The 18,589-nt window shown below is 48.3% G+C and overlaps 1 protein-coding gene and 1 long non-coding RNA gene across 3 annotated transcripts in view; both read right to left on the bottom strand.

Moving 5' to 3' along the window:
- Positions 1 to 18,589, bottom strand: part of LOC308475218 (uncharacterized protein) — a 172,343-nt gene that overhangs the window by 4,717 nt on the left and 149,037 nt on the right. For both annotated transcript variants that reach the window (XM_081002229.1, XM_081002228.1), the window contains one exon: positions 9,740 to 9,862. In XM_081002229.1, the coding sequence (XP_080858355.1) occupies positions 9,740 to 9,773 (34 nt within the window). In that variant the 5' untranslated portion in view covers positions 9,774 to 9,862. The remainder of the gene's footprint in view (positions 1 to 9,739; positions 9,863 to 18,589) is intronic.
- LOC308475448 overlaps positions 1 to 18,589 on the bottom strand; it is a 73,193-nt gene that overhangs the window by 7,463 nt on the left and 47,141 nt on the right. The window lies entirely within an intron of this gene.

Below are 18,589 nucleotides of genomic sequence, written 5' to 3'. Positions count from 1 at the left end.
TACCTGTGAAGAGATCCAAGATTTAGAACCTCAAAGCCAAAGTGAGAGCATTTGGGTCAAAATTAAGGGAGAGAAGAATAACAGTGACCTCATTGTGGGAGTTTACTATAGATCCCCAAGCCAAACGGAGGACATAGATGATGCCTTCCTGGAACAGATGGCCAAGCATGCCAAAGGAAGGGAGATAGTAGTAATGGGGGACTTCAATTACCCGGATATTTGTTGGATGTCAAACTCAGCCAAGAGCATAAGGTCAAACAGATTCCTCACTGGCCTTGCAGACAACTTCATTGTCCAGAAAGTGGGAGAAGCAACAAGAGGAACAGCCATTTTACATCTGGTCCTAACCAATGTTGATGACCTGGTTAGTGGGGTAGAAGTGGAAGGATCATTAGGCGCGAGTGATCATGCTCTTCTGAAGTTTACTATACAGCGGAAAGGAGCAGCCAAGCATACTAGGACTCAATTTCTTGACTTTAAGAAAGCCGACTTCATAAAACTTAGGGAAGTGCTGGGTGAGATCCCACGGACAGTAATACTAAAAGGAAAGGGAGTTCATGATGGCTGGGAGTTTGTTAAGAGGGAGACAGTAAAAGCACAACTTCAGGCAATACCAATGAGACGGAAACATGGAGGGTGCCTAAAGAAGCCAGGGTGGCTATCTAAAGAACTTTTAACTGAGTTAAGATTAAAAAAGGATGTGTACAAAAAATGGAAAAGGGGGGAAACCACCAAAGAGGAATTCAAACAAATAGCCAGCACGTGTAGACACAAAGTCAGAAAAGCTAAAGCACAGAATGAACTCAGGCTTGCTAGAGAGGTTAAAAGCAACAAAAAAGGCTTTTATGGGTATGTCCGTAGCAAAGGCATTTGACAAGGTGCCCCATGATATTCTTGTAAAGAAGCTGGTAAAATGCGGTCTTGACTATGCTACCACTCAGTGGATTTGTAACTGGCTGACTGACCGAACCCAAAGGGTGCTCATCAATGGTTCCTCTTCATCCTGGAGAAGAGTGACTAGTGGGGTGCCACAGGGTTCTGTCTTGGGCCCGGTCTTATTCAACATCTTTATCAACGACTTGGATGATGGACTCAAGGGCATCCTGATCAAATTTGCAGATGACACCAAACTGGGAGGGGTGGCTAACACCCCAGAGGACAGGATCACACTTCAAAACGACCTTGACAGATTAGAGAACTGGGCCAAAACAAACAAGATGAATTTTAACAGGGAGAAATGTAAAGTATTGCACTTGGGGGGGGGGGGAAATGAGAGGCACAAATACAAGAAGGGTGACACCTGGCTTGAGAGCAGTACATATGAAAAGGATCTAGGAGTCTTGGTTGACCACAAACTTGACATGAGCCAATAGTGTGACGCGGCAGCTAAAAAAGCCAATGCAATTCTGGGCTGCATCAATAGGAGTATAGCATCTAGATCAAGGGAAGTAATAGTGCCACTGTATTCTGCTCTGGTCAGACCTCACCTGGAGTACTGTGTCCAGTTCTGGGCACCACAGTTCAAGAAGGACACTGACAAACTGGAACGTGTCCAGAGGAGGGCAACCAAAATGGTCAAAGGCCTGGAAACGATGCCTTATGAGGAACGGCTAAGGGAGCTGGGCATGTTTAGCCTGGAGAAGAGGAGGTTAAGGGGTGATATGATAGCCATGTTCAAATATATAAAAGGATGTCATATATAAAAGGAGGGAGAAAGGTTGTTTTCTGCTGCTCCAGAGAAGCGGACACGGAGCAACGGATCCAAACTACAAGAAAGAAGATTCCACCTAAACATTAGGAAGAACTTCCTGACAGTAAGAGCTGTTCGACAGTGGAATTTGCTGCCAAGGAGTGTGGTGGAGTCTCCTTCTTTGGAGGTCTTTAAGCAGAGGCTTGACAACCATATGTCAGGAGTGCTCTGATGGTGTTTCCTGCTTGGCAGGGGGTTGGACTCGATGGCCCTTGTGGTCTCTTCCAACTCTATGATTCTATGATTCTACAGAGATGATGAAGCAAGAATAGCCACGACTGTGGGGCTTCTGGGGCTGTGGCTAGACAGTGGATTACCCCATACCTGATGTCAATGACCGCGTGCTCACTAATTTACTTGCCTTTTTGAAGCTCTTGGACAACATATTCAGGAATCCCGCACAATAGGCGTAGTTGGAACAGGAGTTCCTGAACCTCAGGCAAGGAAGGGGGACAGTAGCACAGTATTGGTCCAGTTTTATGATGCACGCCTGTCAACTGGAGTGGGCAGGGAAGGCCTTGATTGCCCTGTTCAAAGCGGGACTCTGCGAGGAGATTTGCGATGAACTTGCAGAAATGCCAAAGTTGAACACCTTGGAAGAGGTGGGGCAAGCCGCTCTGCAGTTAGGCCTGAGAGTCCAGATGGGTTTGCTCAGAAAAAGAAAGAGGTGATACAAAACGGGGGAGTGATGCAAAGGAATTCACAGAGAGAGGAGGGTTGCTGTACAGAGGGGGAACCCTCTACGTCCCAGAAGGGGAACTCTGAGCCAAGGTACTCAGACAATGCCACGATAGTCCGACGGCAGGCCATTTTGGGCAATGGAAGACAGAATGCCTAGTAATGTGAAACTTCTGGTGGCCAAGGAGGCCCTGCGAGACCCCAGCAGGCCTACTACAACCACTACCTATTGGAGAGTCATTCCCCATGTCTGCAGTCATGGGATTGTTGTCTATCACATGACGGTGTATGTTTTCATTCCACAGAGTGGGAAGTGACGGGAGACAGGATCCTTGTGTTACTGTGTTCCGTGAAGTAGGACTATTGTCCTTTGTTCTCTCTGCTGTCTGATGAGAAAGAGGAAGGAGCTAAGTCAGAATGCTCCGAGGGTTTTATATGTAAATAAAGTAGATTAGCCAAAATGCTGAGTTGCTGGTACTGTTATGCAAGCTGCGAAGACTCTGCAGATCCCTAAGTGTGCTGATGTCTGTTGGCATCAGTCGCTGTGATGTTCGGGCAGAAGAAAGCTTTTGATGCTCCCGAACAATCGACCAGGAAGAAGAGAACATGCCATTCGGGCATGTGTCTCTGCCAGGGTCCTACACAAGAGTAGGATGGCTCCTGACACTACCTACCCCACAGGGGCCGTGGGAAACCATTGCCATGGATTTCATCACCGACTTGCCAGAGTCACAGAAACAGACAGTGATCTGGGTTGTGGTGGATCTTTTTTCAAAGATGGCACATTTTGTACCCTGCGAGAAACTACCCTCGGCACACAAGACAGCACAACTCTTCGTGGCACATGTATCAGATTGTCTCAGACAGCGGAATACAATTCACAGCCCAGTTTTGGAGAAAACTGATGTAACTGCTGAAGGTGGAAATATGCCTCTTGTCAGCTAGACCCCCACAGACGAACAGAGAGTCAGAGAGGACGAAGGCCACATTGCAGCAGTATCTACGATGTTATGTGAATTACCAACAAGATGACTGGGTAGACAACTTGGCACTGGCTGAATTCGCTTACAATAACGCAGTGCACTCATCGACACAACAAATGCCATTTTTTGCTTGTCAAGGGAGACACCCATGGGTGTTTCCAGGGCAGGGGGACAACCTCGCAGTGCCAGCAGCAGAACAGTATGCAGAAGAAATGGAAGCGCTGCACAGTATTTTGCGGGACCACCTAGAAAGGGCGAAGGCTCAGTACAAGGCGGAAGCAGATAGACATAGGCAGGTGGGCAAGGAGATAAGGGTGGGGGACCAAGTATGGTTGTCCACAAAAGACTGGCCGAGCAAGGGACAATGCCGTAAGCTGGAACCGCAAAGGGTGGGGCCTTTGAAGTGGTGGAACAAATCAACCCTGTGTCGTTCAAGCTACACCTATCTGAGTCAATGAAGATGCATCTGGTGTTCCATCGGTTGCTTCTATCTCCACTGACGCTGAGACACCCGTATCAGGAGAGGAAGGAACCACCACCCTTGCCGATATTGGTGGAGGGTGAACCTGAATACGAGGTGGACAAGCTACTAGACTCTGGCAGGAGAGGTAGGGGTGCAGTATTTTGTGTCTTGGAAGGGGTATGGACCAGAAGAGAATTCATGGGAGAGCACAGGAAACATACATGTACCAAGGTTGCAGAGCGAGTTTCACCGTAGGTACCCCAGGAAACCCAAACCCCAAGGTTGGGTAGAGGAAGAGCTGAAATGGGAAGAAGAAGGGGAGAATGAGCCCGAGTGGGAGGAAGAAGCAGAAGAGCAGCAACCGGGGTGCAGTTATTGGGAGGACAATGAGGAGGAATGGTGGGAAGTGGCCCAGAGCGCCCCAAGAGAGGAAGAGGAGAGGCAGAAGGAACAGGAGGGGGGCCCCTAGAGGGGGGGATGATGTAAGGCTGGAGCCAGCAAGCAAACAGCAGCAGCTGCCAGACTTGGACGGGAGCCCAGAGGGAAAAGGGAGGATTGTTATGGGAAGAACAGAGGAAAGTACAGGGGGGAGTTCACAGCCCAGATAAATACAGGAGTTATCAGACAATAGTTTGTCTGAGCCAGTTTCCAAGCCTCTCAGCCTGAAGGAATGCAGGACAGGAGGGGTACAAGAAAAGGGGAAATTGACATCACAGAAGCGACGGAAGAGATTCGTCTTCATGCGTTGTTTCCAGAGGAAGAGGAACAAAGATGAAGATTTAGTTGAGTCATCATCAGGGTAGCCACAAGTCATGGGGGCAGAGAGCTCCAGACAAGAGGCATGTTTTTTTCTGGAATAAAACCAACTTTTTATTGACTGTACGTGTTTGCGTCTTGCTGCCCCTACAGTATTCTATCAAAAGTTATGGCCAAATAACCAGAAAAAGCAAGCACAACTTGCTTAGGTTGACTTTTGTCAGTGTGTTATGTGATTTCTATCAAGTTGGTTTGTTTTTTTGTGTTCTTTCATTTAGTGAGTTTGCAGACATAATAAAATTTAAAAAATGGCACAAAGAGTTGACCCAGAAAGCCATGTAAAATAGTACTATTAAGTGAGCAAGGCTACAGTTATGAAGAAATTAGAAGCAAAATTGGGGGAAACAACCAAAGCTGGCCTTTCTATATATTTGAAGAGGTATAAGGAGACTCAGTTGCTACAAAATCAGACTGGTAAAGGCAGGAAAAGGTGCACAACAGCAAGTGACGATCAAAGAATGGAGAGACTGCGCCTACGTGACAGAAGAAAATCATCTGGGTGTCTACAAGATGACATGGCGCAATGTAATGTGAAGTTGAGTGCAAGGACTGGTCTAAATGCTAGAATTCTAAGGAAAAAGCCATTATCTCTCAAGCAAAGGTGGAAAAGATTAAACTGGGTTAAAACCCATGGTAACTGGACAGCGGAACAATGGGAAAGTGTTCTTTGGAGTGATGAGACCCAAATCTCCTTGCTTGGTACTGATGGCATGAAATATGCGAGCAAAAGATGTGGGAAGAATTTGTGTCATCAAAGGAATGTAAATGCCCCAAAATACATAAATGAAATACTTGTGCCCAAACTGAAGCATTCCGCATGTGATCTTTTCCCAGATACTGAACCTTTTTATTTATTTATTTATTTATTTTCTATTTCAACAGGATTCAGCTCCATTTCATGTTGCTGCTGTGTGCAAAAGGTGGTTTCAAGATAATCATATTCCACTGCTGGAATGGCCTGGGAATAGCCCAGACCTTAACCAAATTGAAAATCTATGGAGCCAACTAAAGAAACTTGTTAGTCAGAAGCAACCCAGCAATAAAGTCCAATTAACAGAGGCATTAATTTAATCTTGGTTTCACATTATTACAGCTGCAGAACTAAAAAACTTGCTTCACTCCATGGGAAGGCGTTGTAAGGCCAGAATTAAAGCTAAAGGTTCCCAAACTAAGTATTAATTGACACGGTGAGAATTTCTGTTAGAAGATTGGCATATGAAAATGAAAATGATGGACTTTGCAAATCTGGTGACACTGACAGGAAAACCAGCATGATTAAGGATTCCAAAAGGGTTGGAGTAAATTTATACGATATCTGAAAGATTATTGTAAGCAATTAACATCACTAGCAGGGTTGTCTGAAGACTTGTAATGAGAAATTTTCTACCTTTCTACCTTTAAATTTTGAGCCATTCTGTAATGAGTGTAATAGGAATTGGAAAATGTACTGTCAGGGAACTGACATCGGAGCTAGAGGCGGAAGATTTTTTCTACCTTTCTACCTTTAAATTTTGAGCCATTCTGTAATGAGTGTAATAAGAATTGGAAAATGTACAAATTGCAATGATATAAATGTTAATTTTGAAAGCCATGAGGCTGGAGGGAAGGAGGTTGAGGCTCTAAAGAGCCAGGGTGGTATAGTGGATAATGATGATGTGAATGTATAATGTTAAATGGAAAACAAATAAAAATTATATTACTTTTATAATATAATTATAATTATAATATAATTACTTTAAAAAATTATATTACTCCCCCCCCCCAAAAAAAAAGATGTGGCTCTGCCCTCTTGGCTTCAAAAGGCAAAGAACTCGCTTACGCTTGTAACTGGAAGAACTGGTGGTTAGAGCATGGCTTACGTCATAGACAAAGGCATAGAGGCATTGACCAAACAAGGACAATGGTAAATGAGGGGTGGATGGCAGAATTCAGGGTGAGGGCAGATGTCAACAAGGGCGGGGATTTTAGTATTTTAATTGTGATAATAATAATAATTGTGATTAATAATAATAATAATAATAATAATAATAATTTATTATTTATACCCTGCCCATCTGGCTGAGTTTCCCCAGCCACTCTGAGCGGCTTCCAATCAAGTGTTAAAAACAATACTGTCAGGGAAGAGTTAGAAGTTTCTAGTTTCCCAGAGGGAGAAAGCATTCCCCAAGGGGGGAAGGAGAGCAGTGAATCTAACAGAAGAGAGCAAGAGGAACAAGAGGGAGGGACCGGCTGTTCCCAGGAAAGGCCAGGGTTCAGTTCTAGCTCAGATTGGGAGGAGGGGAGATACCGGCCAGCTCTAGCCAGGAGGGTAGGAAAAAGAGTGGGAAAGCGAAAGGAACAAGGGCGCCTTTGCCATTTTGAGAGTGGCTGGTCACCGAGAAGCAGAGCTCAGAAGGTATCTGAAAGAAGTGACTCTGAGGAATAATAGTTAAGAACCGTTTATAAGATTGTTTTGTTAATACGCAATAAAAAGTTATAAAAGAACAAGAAGTGTTTGTGCGGTGATCTGAAGAGGACAACGACCAGTCCTGACAAATACAGCATTAAATATTAAAAACTTCCCTGAACAGGGCTGCCTTCAGATGTCTTTTAAAGAAAAGATAGCTGATTATTTCCTTCACATCTGAAGGGAGGGCGTTCCACAGGTTGGGCGCCACTACCGAGAAGGCCCTCTGCCTGGTTCCCTGTAACCTCACTTCTCGCAATGAGGGAACCGCCAGAAGGCCCTCGGCGCTGGACCTCAGTGTCCGGGCAGAACAATGGGGGTGGAGACGTTCCTTCAGATATACTGGACCGAGGCCGTTTAGGGCTTTCAAGGTCAGCACCAACACTATGAATTGTGCTCGGAAATGCACTGGGAGTCAATGCAGATCTCTCAGGACCGGTGTTATGTGGTCCTGGCAGCCGCCCCCAGTCCCCAGTCTAGCTGCTGCATTCTGGATTAATTGCAGTTTTTGAGTCACCTTCAAAGGTAGCCCCACGTAGAGCACATTGCAGTAGTCCAAGCGGGAGATAACTAGAGCATGCACCACTCTGTCGAGACAGTCTGCGGGCAGGAAGGGTCTCAGCCTGCGTACCAGATGGAACTGATAGACAGCCGCCCTGGACACAGAGTTAACCTGCACCTCCATAGTCTGTAAACCCTGCGCACGCCCAGCCAATGGGGAAACAGGAGAAAGAACTTGCACTGCATGTAGCTTGTGTTTTGCTAAATTTGTGTGTGCCTACTTTTGGACACCCGTGCTTGCAAGGATGTCTATGTAACCAATAAACTCTTCGCTGCTTCACCAATTTTGTTCAGATTTTATTTTGAGGGTCTCAAACCCACCTGTCCAGACTGAGAAATCAGTGGTCAGCATATTCTGCCGTGGGCAGTGAGGACATCCAGTCCTCATCATAATCCCGTTTTTAATGGGACTTGCATGTACCTCTGAAAACCTTGGGATTCCCCCAAACCTAGTGACTCCCTCTTGTGTGTGGATGGGGATGGATGGTTTGGCTACATGAGGAAGATTCCCACTTCAAGAATACCGTATTTTTCGCTCTATAGGGCGCACCTGACCATAGGGCGCACCTAGTTTTCAGAGGGGGAAATCAAGGGAAAATATATGATTCCCCCTCCCCCCCCAGCTCTGGGTGCCGCCTGTCCGCTTCTCCCAGAACTTCTCCCTGCTATTGCGGGAGGTGGGGGAATCCCCCCATCTCCCGCAAAAGCCCACAGGAGGGAGAAGGGACTGACTCAGCCAGTCAGTCCCTTCTCCCTCCTTGGGGAAAAGCCCCCAAGAGCGGCACACTCTTTAAAGGCTGCGTGGCTCCTGCGGGCTTTTCTACGAGGTGGGGGAATTCCCCTACCTCGTAGAAAAGCCCGCAGGAGCCACACAGCCTTTAAAGAGCGTGCGGCTTCCGTGTGCTTTTGCGGGAGGTGGGGGAACTCCCCCACCTCCCGCAAAAGCCCGCAGGAGCCGCACACCCAGGTCCAGGAGCAATGCGAAGGCGTCGCACGAGCCTGTGGGGCTGGCGGTGGGGGCAAGCGCTGCTTTCCCCCACCGCCAGCCTCAAAGACCAGACTCTCCTGGCTTCAGCGAAAGCAACGCGAAGCCTCTGGAGCGCAGGCTTCGGAGGCTTCGCGTTGCTATCGCTGAAGCCAGGGAGCCTGCATTCACTCCATAGGATGCACACACATTTCCCCTTCATCTTTGGAGGGGAAAAAGTGCGTCCTATAGAGCGAAAAATACGGTAACTTGGCTCAGAGGGCATGAGGTAAAATTTTGTGTGTCTTGCTCATTCGTAGTGCCTGGATGACTGGCAAAGCATATTTGGGTCGAGCTACAAATGGTCCATGAGGCCAGATCTATGAGCTGACCATCATCTTTTAGAAGACATCTGAAGGCAGCCCTGTTTAGGGAAACATTTAATGTTTAATAGACTATTGTATTTTAATATTCTGTTGGAAGATTCCCAGAGTGGCTGTGGAAACCCAGCCAGATGGGCGCGGTATAAATAATAAATTATTATTATTATTATTATCTCCTGCCCCAGAGTGATGGATCTGTGCCAATTCCCAACTGGAGGCCAAAAGCTGACTCCATCAATTATGGCTCCCAAGAGGAGACCATCTTGCCAGGGACTCCTCCGAGAACAGAGCCTGGTTTACTTAATCCTGTCGGGCACAACAGCATCCTTCAGACTCTGCTGGGCCCTTGGATGCTTCTCAGCGCATCAAGGTAGGTAAAACTGTGGCCTCTATTCCTAAAGGTGGATGCTGAAATGAAAAACCTGACAGGAGCTACCTATCTTTCTTAACAACTCTGAAGCTGACATTTAAGATGCCTGGGCAGTTCAGACCAGCCGAATCGTGGTATAAAAAGGCAGAACTGGAGGAAGATGGTTCACAGAAAAAACTGTAATTTACTCTTTCTTGTGGGTGTGTTAGGTTCCCAGGTGTTGTGGGGGGGCGCTGTTAAGCTCTGTGAAAATATATGAGGTTTGTTACATAGAGGTATTTTTTGAATTTCCAGGCAGACAGGGCGATCCCACAGGGAGCCTTACCAAGAGAGGCCACGATCCCACGATTCTCCTCCATGACGTCCTTATGCAGAGCTCTCTGGTCAGGATCCAGCAACGCCCACTCCTCGTCCGTGAAACAGATATGTCTTCAAAGCACACTGGACCCTAAAAGAAAAGAGAAATGTCCTCCTCTGAGACAGCAGAAATATGATCTGCTACACAATGCTCTGTTGTTTCCTTCCTGTTAATTGCTGCGTTGTTTCAATAGGATTGCTTTGCTGCACATTTTTATTATGGATGTCTATTTTGACGTTTTAATTGAATTATTTTATTCAGCTTTTAATTATGGGTATTCATCTTTGTGCAAATAGGTGGTTCTCTTCCTTGTGGATTTCAAGTCATCCTGCCTACGCAAGCATCCCAGTTTCCCCGATGGAAGGATCCACTTTCTCCTCTCCTCATGAGTTGTTCTGGGGAGGTTCCCTCCCAATGCCCTAGAGCCAAATTCAAGGGGTTCATGGGGGCATGGAGAGGGGGAGGAGTGGGGGGCAGGCTATATTTCGCAGCAGATGGGGCTGGCTAGGTGAATCCTGGCCTCTATTTGTTCTTGTCTGTCCACTGCTTAAAAGCCTATTTTAGCATTCACTGATGAATATAGAAATACAAGAAGCCTACTTTGGGTGGCCATCTGTCTTGGAGGATCTAGCTGAGACTCCTGCAATGCAGGGGGTGGGACTTGATGACCCTTTGGGTCCCTTTCAACTCTAGGATTCCATGAAAACAGCAACTACAGATGAATCCTACTGGCGACATTCAGAAGACTCGTGTCACAGAGTTATCTGGGCAGGAAATCCCACACTTCACAGCTGGAGTTAACTCTCTATCAGCGAGAACACGATATTCACAATCTTGGCTGAGTTTCAGGCCGAATGAGAAGAGCAGCTCATTCCCTGAGGGTCTGTCAGTTTGCATTTCTTAGTGCAGAAAGTATGGATCTGATATTGATCTTTCCTATTCTAATTACAGTGGTACCTCGGTATTCTAATTACAGTGGTACCCCAGAAATAGTCCCTTGGGTTAAGAACTTTGCTTCAGGATGAGAACAGAAATCTTACGACGGCAGCGGGAGGCCCCATTAGCAAAAGAATTTATTATTTATACCCCACCCACCTGGCTGGTCTTCCCCAGCCACTCTTTGCGGCTTCCAACAAAATATTAAAATACAGTAATCCATCAAACATTAAATGCTTCCGTAAAGTAAATGCATGTAGTCAGAACTGACTGACAAGGGAGTCATTTGCATCTTGTGGAAAATGGGTGCTTGGCTCTAGTGGGGGTCCTCACCTGGGGGTCCTCAGGAGTTGCTCTCCCCCCACCCCCACTCCCCTGCTTCTGTCTCCTTTTCTTGCACTTGGACTCTCTGCCGCTCTCAAGACAGACTCCTGGGGTGGGGTCCCTTTTTCTTTGCTCTGAGGGCCAGGTATGTATCTAGTCAACCCCCTGAGGGCCAAGTGGGTGGGGCCAAATACATCTCCTTTGAAATTTAGGCAGCTAATTTATTATTATTATTCTCTTAGATGGCTTAACACACACACAGCCACGGATGCCCAGGTCCCTGGAGGCTCAGGGAGTAGCAGCGCCCATTTCCGGCTGCTTTGCCAGCAACAATCCCTTTGGGAGAGAGAGGATGTGGTCCTGGGATGCCCTGCTCTGGGTGCGAGGGGATTGCTGCCGTGGCCTCCGTGGGGAGCTGCCCTGGGAGACACTGGGAAACTGGTCCCCAATGCAGCAGCCAGACTCTGGGCTGGGATCCCTCTCTTTACTCCTCTCCTTTCTCTCCCACTTTTTCTTCCTCCTTCCCTGTGGGGTTTTCTTGGGGGGGGGGCTAGTCCACCTCCTCGTCCAGCTTTGGAAAACCATTTGCAGATATTTCCTCTGTTGTGCAATGGAACTCCTTTGTTTAAAGAAATGAGAATTCGTGGGAGTCATTGTTTTTCTGAAGGGGGGGCGGAAGGCCAAATGAGTTTGGGATCCTCTGATCTGCAGGAAGGAGAGCGTGGCAGACCTGGCCCCTCCCTGGCAGGACCCTCTCCTCCCTGACTTGGGGGCCCCCCAGCCCCCTCCCCTGCTGCAGCCCTGGGACCCCCAGCAGATCCCAGAGAGAGAGGAGACTCACCAGATCCCAGAGAGAGAGGAGACTCACCAGATCCCAGAGAGAGAGGAGACTCACCAGATCCCAGGAGGGACAGCGAGGCAGCCCTTGCAGGAGAGACACCCAAGCAGGAAAGGGCTGGGGAGGGAGGGGCCTTGGCTCGGGAGGACCTGCCCCCCCCCGCCCGCTTCCTGTCCTTTCTAGGAAGGCAGCTCGGTTCCCTTTAACCCTTGCAAGGCCAGTCCGCCCAGCTCAGTCCTCTCTCGCCTTTCTGAACCTCAGCTCTTTATTCTTTATAATGGCTCTAAGGGGGCAGCTTCCTCCTGGCTCCGCCTATGGCAAGGGATCCTTTTGGGGGGGGTCTTTGGCTCTTGGCTGGGCTCTGAGCATCTCCCTCGGTCCCTTGGGGGGGGTCTTTGGCTCTTGGCTGGGCTCTGAGCATCTCCCTCGGTCCCTTTTGGGGGGGGTCTTTGGCTCTTGGCTGGGCTCTGAGCATCTCCCTCGGTCCCTGGGGGGGGGGGGGTCTTTGGCTCTTGGCTGGGCTCTGAGCATCTCCCTCGGTCCCTTTTGGGGGGGGTCTTTGGCTCTTGGCTGGGCTCTGAGCATCTCCCTCGGTCCCTGGGGGGGGGGGCCTTTGGCTCTTGGCTGGGCTCTGAGCATCTCCCTCGGTCCCTTTTGGGGGGGGTCTTTGGCTCTTGGCTGGGCTCTGAGCATCTCCCTCGGTCCCTGGGGGGGGGGGGTCTTTGGCTCTTGGCTGGGCTCTGAGCATCTCCCTCGGTCCCTTTGGGGGGGGGCCTTTGGCTCTTGGCTGGGCTCTGAGCATCTCCCTCGGTCCCTTTTGGGGGGGGTCTTTGGCTCTTGGCTGGGCTCTGAGCATCTCCCTCGGTCCCTTTGGGGGGGGCCTTTGGCTCTTGGCTGGGCTCTGAGTATCTCCCTCGGTCCCTTGGGGGGGGCCTTTGGCTCGGGGCTGGGCTCTGAGCATCTCCCTCGGTCCCTTTGGGGGGGCCTTTGGCTCTTGGCTGGGCTCTGAGCATCTCCCTCGGTCCCTTTGGGGGGGCCTTTGGCTCGGGGCTGGGCTCTGAGCATCTCCCTTGGTCCCTTTTTTGGGGGGCCTTTGGCTCTTGGCTGGGCTCTGAGCATCTCCCTCGGTCCCTGGGGGGGGGGGGTCTTTGGCTCTTGGCTGGGCTCTGAGCATCTCCCTCGGTCCCTTTTTTGGGGGGGCCTTTGGCTCTTGGCTGGGCTCTGAGCATCTCCCTTGGTCCCTTTTTTGGGGGGCCTTTGGCTCTTGGCTGGGCTCTGAGCATCTCCCTTGGTCCCTTTTTTGGGGGGCCTTTGGCTCTTGGCTGGGCTCTGAGCATCTCCCTCGGTCCCTTGGGGGGGGGGGGCTTTGGCTCTTGACTGGGCTCTGAGCATCTCCCTCGGTCCCTTGGGGAGGTCTTTGGCTCTTGACTGGGCTCTGAGCATCTCCCTTGGTCCCTTTTTTGGGGGGCCTTTGGCTCTTGGCTGGGCTCTGAGCATCTCCCTCGGTCCCTTTTTGGGGGGGTCTTTGGCTCTTGGCTGGGCTCTGAGCATCTCCCTCGGTCCCTTGGGGGGGTCTTTGGCTCTTGACTGGGCTCTGAGCATCTCCCTCGGTCCCTTTTGGGGGGGGCCTTTGGCTCTTGGCTGGGCTCTGAGCATCTCCCTCAGTCCCTGGGGGGGCCTTTGGCTCTTGGCTGGGCTCTGAGCATCTCCCTCGGTCCCTTTTTTGTGGGGGCCTTTGGCTCTTGGATGGGCTCTGAGCATCTCCCTCGGTCCCTTGGGGGGGTCTTTGGCTCTTGACTGGGCTCTGAGCATCTCCCTCGGTCCCTTGGGGGGGTCTTTGGCTCTTGACTGGGCTCTGAGCATCTCCCTCGGTCCCCTTTGGGGGGGGGCCTTTGGCTCTTGGCTGGGCTCTGAGCATCTCCCTCGGTCCCTGGGGGGGCCTTTGGCTCTTGGCTGGGCTCTGAGCATCTCCCTCGGTCCCTTTTTTGTGGGGGCCTTTGGCTCTTGGATGGGCTCTGAGCATCTCCCTCAGTCCCTTTTTGGGGGGGTCTTTGGCTCTTGGCTGGGCTCTGAGCATCTCCCTCGGTCCCTTGGGGGGGTCTTTGGCTCTTGACTGGGCTCTGAGCATCTCCCTCGGTCCCCTTTGGGGGGGGCCTTTGGCTCTTGGCTGGGCTCTGAGCATCTCCCTCGGTCCCTGGGGGGGCCTTTGGCTCTTGGCTGGGCTCTGAGCATCTCCCTCGGTCCCTTTTTTGTGGGGGCCTTTGGCTCTTGGATGGGCTCTGAGCATCTCCCTCAGTCCCTTTTTTGGGGGGGCCTTTGGCTCTTGGCTGGGCTCTGAGCATCTCCCTCGGTCCCTTTTTTGGGGGGCCTTTGGCTCTTGGCTGGGCTCTGAGCATCTCCCTTGGTCCCTTTTTGGGGGGGCCTTTGGCTCTTGGCTGGGCTCTGAGCATCTCCCTCGGTCCCTCGGCCAGGAAGCGGAGGATAAAATGGATTGTTTCAAGAAGTGGCAGAGAGACATTTCTAGATTTGTCTGGCAGGGCAAGAAGCCTAGAATAAAATTTAAAATACTAACGGACGCAAAGGAAAGAGGTGGATTTGCCCTGCCAGACCTTAAACTTTATTATGAATCAGCAGCTTTTTGCTGGCTGAAAGAATTGCTGCTTCTTGAAAACACAGACATTTTGGATCTAGAAGGTTTTAATAATGTATTTCGATGGCATGCATATTTGTGGTATGATAAGGTCAAAGCACATAAAGCATTTAAAAATCAGGGAACTGCCATCGGAGCTAGAGGAGGAGGGAAGGCTCCAGAGTGATGCTGGAGAGGGTCCCAGCAGGGAGAGATGCAGCCCATCTGCTGGGGAAGGAAATCAGCGGAACACCAGTGGAGAAGGGGGGCAGATGGGGGAATCGGAGAGGAGGCTCCAGGACTCCTCGCCGGAGACCAGCGGAGAGAGTACGGGTACTCCGCTGCCCACACCCTCCCTGCGCAGAAAACTTCCGCGCAGGCAGAGTAGGAGGAGACTTGGCGTCAAACAGCTTTTATGCTGGAAAAGGTTCAAGAAACGCCCACTGACGGATTATGCCAGCGACTGAGACAGTCACGATGCTGGAGGCTGTTCAGTCAGAAAGGGTTAAGCAGGTAACCTAGCCAGGAATGGCAGCAACTTACGCACGAGCAACCCCTAAACCCATTACATAAAGCATTTAAAAACCATATTGTCAGGAAAGCATTGTTTAATGTCTGGATAAGATATAAGGACCTACTCGAAAATAAAACTCCAAGGTGGTTGTCACCGATGGAAGCGGAGGCTCAGAAAAAGCTCGATATGGAGGCCAAATGGCCGAAATATTGGGAAATTTTGGAACAAGAGGGAGACAAATTGAAATTGCAGAGTTTTGAAAAACTAAAAAATAAAGTGCGAGATTGGCTTCATTACTATCAGATAATGGAGGCATATAATTTGGATAAAAGAATTGGATTCCAGGTGGAAAAATCAAAATTGGAAACAGAACTGTTAGATCCCAACACTAAGACTTTGTCAAGGATGTATAACTTGCTGTTGAAATGGAATACTCAGGATGAAACGGTGAAATCTGCTATGATTAAATGGGCACAAGACGTTGGACATAATATTATGTTTGCTGACTGGGAACAGTTATGGACCACAGGTATGAAGTTTACGGCATGTAATGCCTTAAGAGAGAATATTATGAAAATGATATACAGGTGGTACATGACTCCAGTCAAGCTTGCAAAAATCTATCATTTGCCCGATAATAAATGTTGGAAATGTAAGGAAACTGAAGGTACATTCTTTCACCTTTGGTGGACGTGCCCAAGGATTAAGGCTTTCTGGGAAATGATCTATAATGAAATGAAAAAGGTATTTAAATATACCTTTCTGAAGAAACCAGAGGCCTTTCTCCTGGGCATGGTCGGCCAATTGGTGCCAAAGAAGGATAGAACTTTCTTTATGTATGCCACAACAGCAGCAAGAATACTTATTGCTAAGTATTGGAAGACACAAGATCTACCCACTCTGGAAGAATGGCAGATGAAGGTGATGGACTACATGGAATTGGCGGAAATGACTGGCAGGATCCGAGACCAGGGAGAAGAGTCGGTGGAAGAAGATTGGAAGAAATTTAAAGACTATTTACAGAAATATTGCAAAATTAATGAATGTTAAAATGATGTTGGATAAAACTTATGCGGTTTTTAGCTATAACGCTATAAGGAGTATGAAAAAAAACACGGGGTATTAACAGTCAAATGTTAATGTTACACATTATTCAAGATTAAAGATTAGGATAAACAAAGAGGGGAAGGATTTGCTGAACTAACAAATTGAACTGGAATACAAAAAGGGAGGTGTGAGGAGGTCCGGGAAATAAGCAAATGAAAGAAAGTGGGAAAGATGGAATTGTTTTTTATCTATTTTTATTTTGTATTTTTCTTTTTTCATTTTGTAAAATTCTAATAAATATCTATTAAAAAAAAACAAACACAACAGTTTCAGGTTAAGAACAGACCTCCGGAACGAATTAAGTACTTAACCCGAGGTACCACTGTGAATACTACAGTATAAGATTTAAGTCTTTTTCTGCGGCTTCTCTCTCATCCCCTCCCTCAGTTATGAGAGGTCTTTCCGTGAGGTACTTTTGACACAGCCCAGCTTCCTTCACAGCAAGGGGCCACTTTTCCTCGCTTCCCCTCTCTCTTAGCAATCCCACTCCTGAGGTATTTTCCTTTGTATGCCAGGCCCAGGGGATCCTCTCAGCCCTTGCCACGGACTTGGGAATCTCCTTTTCCTAGAAGATCTCTCCCCTCCTGACTGGAAGGAGACCCCAGAAGAAGAAGATAGTCTTCCCACAGCTTCTCCCTCCAGCTTCACTCCCATCTGAATACTCCCTTCAGACCCTCAACATGGTCTCCCCTTCTCAGCTGTGAGGCTCCTTCCTCTGGCTCCATAGATATCTCCTCAGAGCGGATGATCCACTCAGATCAGAGCCACTTCTCCCTCCCTCCCTCCCTCCCTCTCCTCATCCCCATCTTCTCTCAACCTTCCCTCTCCCCCATCTCTTTTTTTTTTAATAAATATTTATTAAAGTTTAACAAATACAGAGAAACGAAAGACAAACAATAAAAAATTACAATAAAAAGGGGGGGAAATATTGGAAAAAAACAAAAAAAGACAGAAGCATTTTAAAAACACAAACATTTAAAAAGGAAAAAAGAATAAAAACCATATTTTCATATCCTTATTTTACATTTACTTATTTCCTTGGCTTCCTCAAACCTCCCTCTTTGTATTCCAGTTCAATTAATTATTTCAGCAAGTCCTTTCCCTCTTTCTCAAATTTAAATCCAAACCGTTTCGTCCTGAGTATTCCATTTCACCGTTTCGTCCTGAGTATTCCATTTCAACAGCAAGTTATACATTTTTGACAAATTCTTAACTTTAGAATCTAACAGTTCTGTTTCCAATTTTGATTTTTCCACTTGAAAGCCTATTTTTTTATTCACATTATATACCTCCCTTATTTGATAGTAATGGAGCCAGTCTCGCACTTTATTCTTTAATTTTTCAAAGGTCTGCAATTTTAACCTGTCACCTTCTTGTTCCAGAATTTCACAATACTTCGGCCAATTGGCCTCCATATTGAGTTTTTCATCTCAAATCCCCTCAGAAAAGGCTCTTTATTTTCCCTCCAAAACTGCTGGCGCCACCCCCCTCTGGGTAGCCAATCAGAAAGAGGCTCTGGCCCTCTGGTGGAATGGTGAGGCACTGCACCCCCAGACTCTGCTCTGGCTCTGCTGTCCGTCACAGCAGCCAGCTGCCCCAGCAGGCCTTGCAATCTCCCCACCGCTTGAGCCATCCTCCATTGTCTCCCAAGACAGGCGGATGAGGAGAGAGCCATTCAGGGGCCACAGGAAAGGGGCATCGGGGGCCGACAGAGGCAAAATGGAGTGGGGAACCATCGCCGAAAGGATGCCTACCTCTCTCTTATTCTAAAAGATCACGCCACATATTTCCACGAGTGCTGGGTAGATTCCGGCAACAGTCTTCACAATTTATGTATTCAATAAACATTGGCCACGTGTTATGAAAGGAATACGGATTGTGTTCCCCCACCTTTTGGATACTTAAATTGTGATGCCCAGAACTGAACACAGTATTCTGGGTGGGGCCTGACCAAGGCAGAATAAAGTGGTACTATTCCTGCCCTTGATCTGATTCTGCCTTCTGCCACGTTGGCCTCCACTCCCCGTTTGGTGTCGTCCGCAAATGTGATGAGCATCCCCTTCAGTTCCTTCATCCAACTCATTCATAAAGACGCTGGACAACAACGGGCCCAGGACTGAACCCTACAGCACCCCAGGATAATAAGGAGCCATGAAGGAGTCCTCTTTGGGTTCGGTCAGTCAAATCCCATTAACAGTTTCCTCGTTCAGCCCACATTTTACCAGCTTTCTCACAGAAAGATCACGGGGGACTTTCTCAAAAGCCTTACTGAAATCAAGACGCACTATTTCCACAGCTGTTCCCTGATCAACAAAGTTTGTAACTCCATCCATAAAAAGGGGAGGAGAGATTTCTCTGGCTTGACTTGTTTTTGGGAAAGCCATGCTTTCATCCTGTAGGTTTCTGTTGTGAAATCTTCAGATGGAGGGCATTTTAAATATTAAAAATGATAATAAATATGGATATTGA

This window comes from Podarcis pityusensis, assembly GCF_964106645.2.
Source record: "Podarcis pityusensis genome assembly, chromosome: 4".
NCBI classification, from domain to species: Eukaryota; Metazoa; Chordata; class Lepidosauria; order Squamata; family Lacertidae; genus Podarcis; species Podarcis pityusensis.
This window is presented reverse-complemented; position numbering and strand designations above follow the sequence as displayed.